Here is a 10,763-nt window from a genome sequence, read left to right on the forward strand (position 1 = left end):
CATTACAACTCAAAAACGGTTGCCGATAGACAAATGTTTCCTATTATGAGCAGATAGGAACTCCCATATGGCATTTCATTTGGCACCATGATCTTTGACCTTGAAAGGTCAAACTCAGTCAGAGAGTTTCAGAGGGCTGTAACTTGAAAACGGTTGATGGTAGATAGATATTTACCCTTATCAACTTATAGGAAGTGCCATATGGGCTTTCATTTGGCACCACGATCTTTGACCTTGAATGACTTTGAAATGTCAAACTCAAGGTCATGGATTTTCATAGGACTATAACCTGACAGCTGATGGCTGAGAAATCTTACCATTATCAACATATAGGTATAAAATAAGTGCTGCCGGGTGAGGGTTTTTTTTTTTTTTTGGAAGACTCCGGCTCTGTCATTAAAGGCGGGGGATGTGAACTTTGTTATATGCGAATGCTCATAATAAAGCAGTTCGTTATAGCGCGGTTGCACTGTAATAATGAAAAACAACAACAAATGGTGTTTCTCACTGAGACAAAAGATCATAGTTTCACATAATTCTAAAAAAAAAAAATTTGATACATCTGCTATTGAAGTCTGGACTGTGATTGGTCAGAAACTTGTTGATTAATTTTCCATAACAGCAGCTCTGAAAGTAGTAGCTGGTTTCTATTAATACATTATCAATTATACATTATATGTAAACGTATAAATCATCGATATGGTGAAGTTTTCTCTAAAGAGACTTTTATTTAATATTCACGGAAGGAGTCTCCAGGTGTCAGTGCTTTACAACAGTTTTCTTCAGGACAGAAGAGTTTACGCTTTGCTAACAAACTTTTTTTTTTTGGTCTTATTGACTTCTTCATAGACAGAAAAAAGGCCAGTGAGAGAACAAGTAAGTGAGAAATTCTAACTTGAGAACTTCTTTTGTGGACCTTCCACAACATTTAATCTCACTTTAAACAGAAGCAGGAAGAAAAAGAGTACAAGATGTTTTTCTTGAATAAATAAAAATTGCAACTGTTGGCAAATTGCTATCGTAGAAGAAGAAGAAAACATTTCAGGATGTGATGCTATTGGAAAAAAAAAAAAAAATCACCCCCCGATGATTTTCTGATAACAGCACAGTGTGTTTCATTCCTTACTTAATGAAATATCAATATCTCAAATAATCAAAATATCAATTTTAAAATACAGCGTATTTAAAAAAAAAAAAAAAAACAACAACCTTGTGATGCTGTAAATTAAAAGGGAAAAAAAAATCTTGTGTGAAACTCCTGAGAGATCAGAAAGCTTACAGCACATGTGATGATAATAATAATAATAAAGAAACTGTATAACACTACGTTCAGACTGCAACCTGAAACGACCCATATCCGATTTGTTGTGAAATCCGATTTTTCTGTTAGGCCGTTCACATTACCAGTTATATGAGACTTGTATGCGATCTCCAATATGAACGGAAAACGACCCAAAAGTGTCCCGCATGCGCAAATTGACACGTAATAAGCACATCTACGTAATACGCAAACAAAAAAAAAAGCGCACTCTTCAAGTTTGCAAGTAAAGCATGGAGATGAGGTGAGACCTGGCGATGTGGTTTTTGTGGCGGCGGCGGAACTCACACAATAATCTGATTAATGTGGGCAGCAGACTAATGAGACCGAAGGTGTCAAATTACTGGAAATTTCCAGAACAATCTTGTAATACAGGATGGTTTAAGTTATAAATCAGTTATAGAAACTGTTTTATTTAATCAGGCTAACAGATCAACATCCAGGTCCCTACCAAATCCACCATTAGCTTGATCAATTCTATAAAAGTCTATTTCAATTCTGAAAACTGTACAAATGTTGTTGTTTTCCACCAAAGAGGCGGGATTAGCCAACGCAGAATAGTGACATTTGTCTCTTGTTGATGACGTGTAGGTCGCATGAATGCGACCTGTCCGGTCAGACTGCAGTCGCATGTGAAAATAACGGATATGCATCGGAATTAGGACCACATACCCAAGCGGCCTGGGTCGCATGTGAAAAAAATCGGATCTGTGTCGTTCAGATTGTCAATGACAAATCGGATACAGGTCGCATATGGGCAAAAAAAAAAAAAATCGGATATGGGTCGTTTCAGGGTGCAGTCTGAACGTAGTCTAAGACGCAGTAATTCAATTTACGTTTTTGGATGTTACAGGTATTTTCCTTTGGGCGGAGTGAAAATCTGAAAAGCAAAATCCTGAACAAATTTTGCAAAATATATTGCACAAGTGAAAACATGTTGGCTAAAAATAATGATTTTGTCATGACTTTCGCATTGCTCGTTTTGTCTGCACTAGGCTTGTACCTTGTAGCTTGCCACGGCGAGCCGAGACAGTCCATCCACATATGGCCCCAGGACTTTGTGTTCTCGCACTTTCAGAGCCTGGCGACTCCTATGAAGAAACAGTGAAGATCAATCAACATGACGACCAACATTAAAGCAGCAGCTTGATTGAGCAGTCCGCTTCATGTGAAACTATTACTCCACCCTTCCTGGTGAGTCACTTAATGGCAGGATTGTGAGGCATCTTTAAAACGGTATTATTACTACAACTCTCGAAACACCACGTGAATTCTGAATGGTGACTGGTCAGACACTGATTCATTTTCTCCAACACCAGTGCAGCTCCAAAGTTAAATTCATTTCCACAATTCTATTACGTGATCTTTTCTACAGGAAAAGCTCATTCACAGGGATGTGTACGGCAGACGTTTCTGTGAGGAGACGTTTATTCAACATCTATGGAAGGAGTCTTGAGAGTCAGAAATCAACCGGTAAGCTTTTTTGTATATGTGGTACAAGAATAATAAAACGGTGACGTGCCGTTATTGGAAAATAATCAAATTCAAAGTTCGCTTTGCTTCATTATACCACAACGTTGTTGATTATTTTCCTGTACCAAAAATACATATACATGTTACTGACCAGCTGGGAGGTCCGTATTGTGAAATACCGTGACCGAGGTCTTGAAAGTACTGAGCGAGGCCCTCTGGGCCGAGGTCGCGATATTTCACCATACGGACCGACCTTAAGCTGGTAAATAATAGATTTATTTTTTTCTTTACCAAATTCTAACAGAAAACGAGAGCGCCCGAAAGGGAAAACCGAGCCGAGCCGCCATTTTGAATCCTCATTCACAGCTGTAATGCAAATGGCTTCCTCCTCGGTATACAAGTGCACTTCCATGGCAGGGAAAAAAACTACATTTTGCCGCCTATGTAGTCCCCTATTTATACAAAATTGAGTCATTCAGGATTCAGCCATGTTTTTGCTCGGCGTTAGCAACAGTTACAGGTTTTTAGCTTTCTCCTGAAATGTTTTCTTTTATTTCTTCTTCCTCAGGGTAGTAAAACTCGCTTTCGCTGTGAACACTGTCGTTATCACCACCCATGATGCAAAATTAATGCTATTATGCTGAGAAATGGCAAAAATTTATAACATTTTTGATAAAAATCTTATAAATAAATCTTATAAAAAAGATAAATGTTGACAAAAAATTGCTACTACGTTTGTTGTTGTTGTGAACGAGCGAGTCGCCAGAAGTCTGTAACCAGGGTCCGTACCGTAGGATACGGACTCGCTCACCAGCCAATCAGAGCACGGGATTTGATAGAAACCGGGCCGCGAAAAAAAATAGTGTTTTATTCCTGACATAACTGGCAGCTAATATCTATTTTTGTAACTTGTTAGTGATCAACGCCTTCAAAATTGTTAAGCAGTGACATAATAAATGTGAGCAGTGCTTGCAATCACGTGCTGATCCTCACCCTTTTGGGTCGAGGAGGTCCCGAACTTTCTCATTATAGATCTCCATGTAAGAGACCTCCACGGTGAAGCTCTCTTCCTCTCGCTGGTGCTGGAGCGTGCGCTCAAACAGTGAGCTGCAGAGCCGTGGGATCAGACCTGGCTGGTCTGCCGAGCCCATCATGGTGTACGACTTCCCTGAGCCTACATTACAACACACACACACACACACACACAGCAATCAGTGTACACTTTCAGGGTTGGTGCACTTTTCAGGAAATTATCCAGGAATATTCCAATCATCTTAGGATGACTCACATCCACCAACATCCTTAATATATCGGCTAACAACCCGAAAGACCCATAGCTAGCTAAAACACACACACAAGTCTTGTCTAAAGGGATGTGAGTGAAGTCTGGCTGGGCAATATGATAAAAAATATATCACATGATACTGGAAGACATTTCTATGAGATACAATAAATGCATCATGATATTTAGGTTTGCTCACAAACATTCAGCAATACAGTATTTAAAATGCAAAAATAATCTGATCATGCTTAATTAAAGCCTAAAAACAAATCCAAATTTTAAATAAATAAATAAATAAATAAAACCCCACACTGAGGAGGGGAAAAATGTAAAATTCTGTATCACAAGTATAAAAGCAGGCGGCACGGTGGTGTAGTGGTTAGCGCTGTCGCCTCACAGCAAGAAGGTCCTGGGTTCGAGCCCCGTGGCCGGCGAGGGCCTTTCTGTGTGGAGTTTGCATGTTCTCCCCGTGTCCGCGTGGGTTTCCTCCGGGTGCTCCGGTTTCCCCCACAGTCCAAAGACATGCAGGTTAGGTTAACTGGTGACTCTAAATTGAGCGTAGGTGTGAATGTGAGTGTGAATGGTTGTCTGTGTCTATGTGTCAGCCCTGTGATGACCTGGCGACTTGTCCAGGGTGTACCCCGCCTTTCGCCCGTAGTCAGCTGGGATAGGCTCCAGCTCGCCTGTGACCCTGTAGAACAGGATAAAGCGGCTACAGATAATGAGATGAGAAGTATAAAAGCACATCAGGTGCTTCCAATAATTTAATTTATGTTTACATGAAAATTTAAAGTTTAAAAAAAAAGGGCGGTTTTAATTTGTCTTTAAATCTGAGATGTTATTGGAGATTAATCTGGACAGAATTCCACCCATGCTCGCCTAACTGGGTGTAAAATAAATGATTAAGACAGAACTAGATGAATGCTACTGTGGGATGAAGTGGTTGTGTATTGATCATGTCTCACCGGTTTGCCCGTATGCGAAGATGCAGGCATTGTAACCCTGGAAGGCATTGTGCAACAGACTCTCCCCAAGACACTGAAACACGATGTCTTGTCCTGCAAATAAAGGGTTAAAGAAAGCAACGGTCCCTCAGAACCATCCATAAATCAGCTACAAACTGACTTTTGCTTGTATTACTCCATACTCAGAAAGTTGATATTTTTGTTGTGCTATAAAAACCTCTCTGATTTTGTAACTGGGGCGATGAGAAATCATTAACATTAAGGAATGCAAAGAAACCTGTTTAACAGCAGACCTGCCAGCCCTGAAGAATCGTCCTGTGTAATCTTGGAAAATGTTCAACACAGCTCTTTCACAAATCGCATGTTTAATGTTCTAATGTAGAAATCAGGAAATATTTCTGCAGAAAAGCACTGAACATTTTAATGGAAATAAAATGCTTAGAATTGGAATGAGGAATGCTTTAAGTATTCCTAATTATCACTTCCTTTACATCAATGCAAAATGTTATATGCCCTACTGCTGTATGGGGCGGCACGGTGGTGTAGTGGTTAGCGCTGTCGCCTCACAGCAAGAAGGTCCGGGTTTGAGCCCCGGGGCCGGCGAGGGCCTTTCTGTGTGGAGTTTGCATGTTCTCCCCGTGTCCGCGTGGGTTTCCTCCGGGTGCTCCGGTTTCCCCCACAGTCCAAAGACATGCAGGTTAGGTTAACTGGTGACTCTAAATTGACCGTAGGTGTGAACGCGAGTGTGAATGGTGGTTTGTCTCTATGTGTCAGTCCTGCGCCCGTGACCCTGCACAGGATAAGTGGCTACAGATAACGGATGACCTACTATGGGCCTACTAAATCTTTTTTTGGTCACACAATTTTTGCCATTTTTTGGACACTTTTGAATTTAATACAAGTAGCCCTCAATGCAGAGTCGCACGTGATCCAGCTCCTCCTATGTGGGTGGAGTCATGCCTATGGAGGACTGTCACATCACGTCATAACAACTGTGGATTTGTTTACATGGCCATGTTGCCTGGTGAGCTTTGTGTTTGCCAGCAACCGGCACGTGTACGCGAGTGATTGCAAGTCCAATGCAATAAACATACACAGATAAACTTGTAGAAGTTCCATCTAAAAGAACAATGCCAGAGACCTGTAGTGCTTTTGGATGTAATAACAGACGTGGAGATAAACCTGGTTTAACTTTTCACTGCTTCCTGGTGGACTCAGAAAGACAACAAACGGCGAGTTGCAGTTAAATGGGAAGAAAAACATTCCTTTGTGTGTGGAGAACATTTTAGATCAGGTTAGTGTGAAAGCTCTGTGCACCATTAAAATGTAGCTCTGGATGTGGCTTTTGGACGCAATGCAGTCTATTAGACCTAATGCTTGGCTCGACCAGCAGCATATTTGTTGTGTACTGATAATGTAGATGAGATATTGGTAGGCACCTGTACTTTTATAAGCCTTTAGGATCTCTGGTGTATTTAGAAATCTCAAATACTAAATAGTTCAGGATTTTGTAGTGTCCCAAATCCGGTAACTGGTTTGCCGAACACTTTTCAAGTGGAATAAATACATTTGCGGGTAAATTAAGACGATGATGACTCTGTGTGATAAACAAAAATCTGTGACATCAGTGAAAGTCCTCTGTAGTCTAGGGGGTGATGTCAATTCTGTGTTTCAGGCTGGATAAGCACAGTGTGTGCTGTTTCATGTTCTACAAGCATTGTGTTAGGCTTATAGGAGGAGTTGGAGCAGATCCAGATCCACCCCTTGGACTTTCGGTTCTATAGCGAGGACCATCTTGACTGAAAGTGAAGATGCCATAGTGAATGATTCCTCTTGTACACAATTACTTAATAAATAATTTTAAAGCGTTCCTATATTATGTTGCTGAGTTATATATTATAATAGTGTGCATCACTCTGTTTAAATTTTCCCCCCATCTTGATGTTTCCTTCCCTCACATTGTCATGCCTTCTTACATGTTCTGCATTGTGTTTATGCATTTACAAAACTGTCTGAAAATGCATCGTGTTTATAAAAAAAAAAAAAAAAAAAAATCAGCTTCCCAATATGTGTATGTTGTAAACAAATCTATACTCATATGAGGTGTCGAAAAGGGGGGGGGGGGGGGGGGGGGGGGGGGCAAGGGATGGGGAATAAAAACTTGAAACAGCGTACTCAAGGGTTTAAATGTGGAGCTCTGAAGCAATGCACAAAAAGTTTGGCAGATTTGGCAGAAGAGACATCCGAACAATACCTGCATATTTTTCCTTTTCGGATTCGTCCATCGACCAGAAGCAGTAATCGTATGCAAAAACCTAAAGGAAGGAAAAATGATCAGAGATTTAAAAAAAAAAAAAAGTGTTTACCTGCTCGTATGACTGATTTATAAGGTAGGATGCACTGAAGAACAGTCTTAGATTAGATTACCTTGGGCTGACTCCTGCTGAAAGATGATCCAACACGACACCGGTTGACATAAGTGGGGAGAAAATTACATCACATTTATCATCACACTGATTATCACAGAGAACTCACAGTTTTTGGTAAGAATGTGCATAAATGACAAAAATACAGCATCTAGTACTGTTCTAAAAATGGAATAAGGTCAACAATATTAATCTCACATTCTGTCAACCAAAATAGCTCATTATCAGTAAAGTTAGCGTGCACTAGGACCCAGAAACCTAAACCTTGTGTCCATGTCATCAGCTGTACTTTGCTCAGTGGACCTGAACGCAAAGAGACGCGCTCTCGGTGAGAGAGAAGGTTGAGGACAGAGTAAACACACACACACAGAGGGAGCGCCGACTCAGAGCTGGTCTCCAACTTCATACTGCACTCCATATGCACATATAACCACACACACACAACTATATAGAGTTAACCATCTTTAAATCATTACAAACATGTTACTATAGGATTGTACAAATACCATAACACTGATATCATGCACTATGATTGCATTTGAAATCACAATCTGTCTAGATGATCATGATCAAGAGAGCACCTTTTTATTCTTTTAAGAAAGCCATTTCTATTTTTATTCTTGCCTTGTATAATCTTGATGGAGCTGTGCAGTGTCATAGGCAAGAATTGGGGTTATTCTTGTGAGCACTGTTCTTTATATATGAATATATATATATATATATATATATATATATATATATGAATATATATTCATATATATGAATATATATTCATATATATATATATATATATATATATATATGAATATATATTCATATATATTCATATATATATATATGAATATATATTCATATATATGAATATATATTCATATATATATATATATATATATATATATATATATATTCATTCATATATATATATATATATATATATATATATATATATATATATGAATGAATATATATATATATATATATGAATGAATATATATATATATATATATATATGAATGAATATATATATATATATATATATGAATGAATATATATATATATATATATGAATGAATATATATATATATATATATATATATATATATATATATATACACACACACACATTTATATATATATCTATATATATATATATATATATATATATAATATATATATATATATATATATATATACACATACATATATACACACACACATATACATATACACACACACACATATACATATATATACACATATATATATATATATATATATATATATATATATATGAATGAATAAAAAAAAAAAAAATCTCCTTCTCACCCCCGGCGGGGGGGGTGGTATCCATGTCATCCTCAAGCTCGGGTCCTCTACCAGAGGCCTGGGAGTTTGAGGGTTCTGCGCAGTATCTTCGATGTTCCTAGGACTGCGCTCTTCTGGACTGAGGCTTCAGATGTTGTTCCTGGGATTTGCTGGAGCCACTCTCCCAGTTTGGGGGTTACTGCCCCAAGTGCCCCCACTACCACGGGGACCACGCAACCCTTGACCTTCCACATCCGTTCCAGCTGCTCTTTCAACCCTTGATACTTCTCAAGTTTCTCATGTTCCTTCTTCCTGATGTTGGCGTCAGCTGGGATCGCCACATCTATCACCACCACCCTCTTCTGCTCTTTGTCCACCACCACTATGTCCGGTTGGTTAGCCAGGATCTGTTTGTCAGTCTGGAAGCTGAAGTCCCACAGAATCTTGGCCCTGTTGTTCTCAGCCACCTTCTGTGGTATGGCCCATTGGGACTTGGGTATTTCTATTCCATACTGGTTGCAGATGTTCCTGTATACTATCCCAGCCACTTGGTTGTGCCTCTCCATGTACGCTGATCCAGCTAGCATCTTACACCCTGCTACTATGTGCTGGACTGTTTCAGGGGCTTCTTTGCACAGTCTGCATCTTGGGTCTGATCTACTCTGGTAGATCCTGGCCTCTATGGCTCTTGTGCTTATGGCCTGTTCTTGTGCTGCCATGATTAGTGCCTCTGTGCTGTCTGTCAGTCCTGCATTATCCAGCCACTGGTAGGATTTCTTGATATCAGCCACTTCCTCTATCTGACGGTGGTACATGCCATGTAGGGGTTTGTCTCTCCAGGTTGTCTGTTCCTCCTCCTCCTCTGCACTCTCATCAGGGTTCTGCTGCCTGAGACATTCACTTAGCAGTTCATCCTTTGGGGCCATCTTTCTGATGTATTCTCGGATTTTCGATGTTTCATCCTGGACCGTGGTCTTGACGCTCACTAGCCCTCGGCCTCCCTCTTTCCGCTTAGTGTATAGTCTCAGGGTGCTGGACTTGGGGTGGAACCCTCCATGCATGGTGAGGAGCTTTCTAGTCTTGATATCTGTGGCTTCTATCTCCTCCTTTGGCCAGTTTATGATACCAGCGGGATATCTGATGACTGGTAGTGCGTACATGTTGATGGCTTGGACCTTGTTTTTACCATTCAGCTGACTTTTCAGGACCTGCCTTACTCTCTGGAGGTATTTGGCTGTGGTTGACTTCCTTGTGGCCTCTTCATGGTTTCCATTAGCCTGTGGGATGCCAAGGTACTTGTAGCTGTCTTGGATATCACCTATGTTGCCCTCTGGTAGGTCAATCCCCTCAGTCCGGATCATCTTGCCTCTCTTTGAGACCATCCGGCCACACTTGTCCAATCCGAATGACATCCCTATGTCATCGCTGTAGATCCGGGTGGTGTGGATCAGCGAGTCTATTTCTCGCTCGTTCCTGGCATACAGCTTGATGTCATCCATGTAGAGCAGGTGGCTGATTGTTGCCCCACTACGGAATCGGTACCCGTAGCCGCTCTTCGTGATGATCTGACTGAGGGGGTTCAGGCCTATGCAGAACAGCAGTGGTGATAGCGCATCTCCTTGGTATATGCCGCACTTGATGTTGACTTGGGCAATGGGTTTTGAGTTGGCCTCTAGGGTTGTCTTCCACATTTCCATTGAGTTCTGTATGAAGGTCCTTAGGTTCCTGTTGATCTTGTACAGTTCCAGACATTCCAGTATCCATGTGTGTGGCATTGAGTCGTAGGCTTTCTTGTAGTCAATCCAGGCAGTGCACAGGTTGGTCTGTCTCTTCTTACAGTCTCGGGCGACTGTTCTATCAGCCAGTAGCTGGTGCTTGGCTCCTCTGGTGTTACTGCCAATTCCTTTCTGTGCCTCGCTCATGTATTGAGCCACATGCTTACTCATTTTTGCCGCAATGATGCCTGACAGGGCCTTCCATGTTGTGCAGAGACA

General features: G+C 40.5%; 1 protein-coding gene across 4 annotated transcripts in view; it reads right to left on the reverse strand.

The window, feature by feature from the left end:
• kif13ba (kinesin family member 13Ba) overlaps positions 1-10,763 on the reverse strand; it is a 124,264-nt gene that overhangs the window by 67,132 nt on the left and 46,369 nt on the right. For 3 of the 4 annotated variants that reach the window (XM_060933742.1, XM_060933741.1, XM_060933740.1), the window contains 5 exons: positions 7,466-7,481; positions 7,293-7,353; positions 5,039-5,131; positions 3,785-3,965; positions 2,322-2,409 (listed from right to left, as the gene is read on the reverse strand). In XM_060933742.1, coding sequence (XP_060789725.1) covers positions 2,322-2,409; positions 3,785-3,965; positions 5,039-5,131; positions 7,293-7,353; positions 7,466-7,481 — 439 coding nt within the window. The remainder of the gene's footprint in view (positions 1-2,321; positions 2,410-3,784; positions 3,966-5,038; positions 5,132-7,292; positions 7,354-7,465; positions 7,482-10,763) is intronic. The other variant, XM_060933743.1, reaches the window with a different exon arrangement.

This window comes from Neoarius graeffei, chromosome 11 (assembly GCF_027579695.1).
Source record: "Neoarius graeffei isolate fNeoGra1 chromosome 11, fNeoGra1.pri, whole genome shotgun sequence".
Taxonomy (NCBI): Eukaryota; Metazoa; Chordata; class Actinopteri; order Siluriformes; family Ariidae; genus Neoarius; species Neoarius graeffei.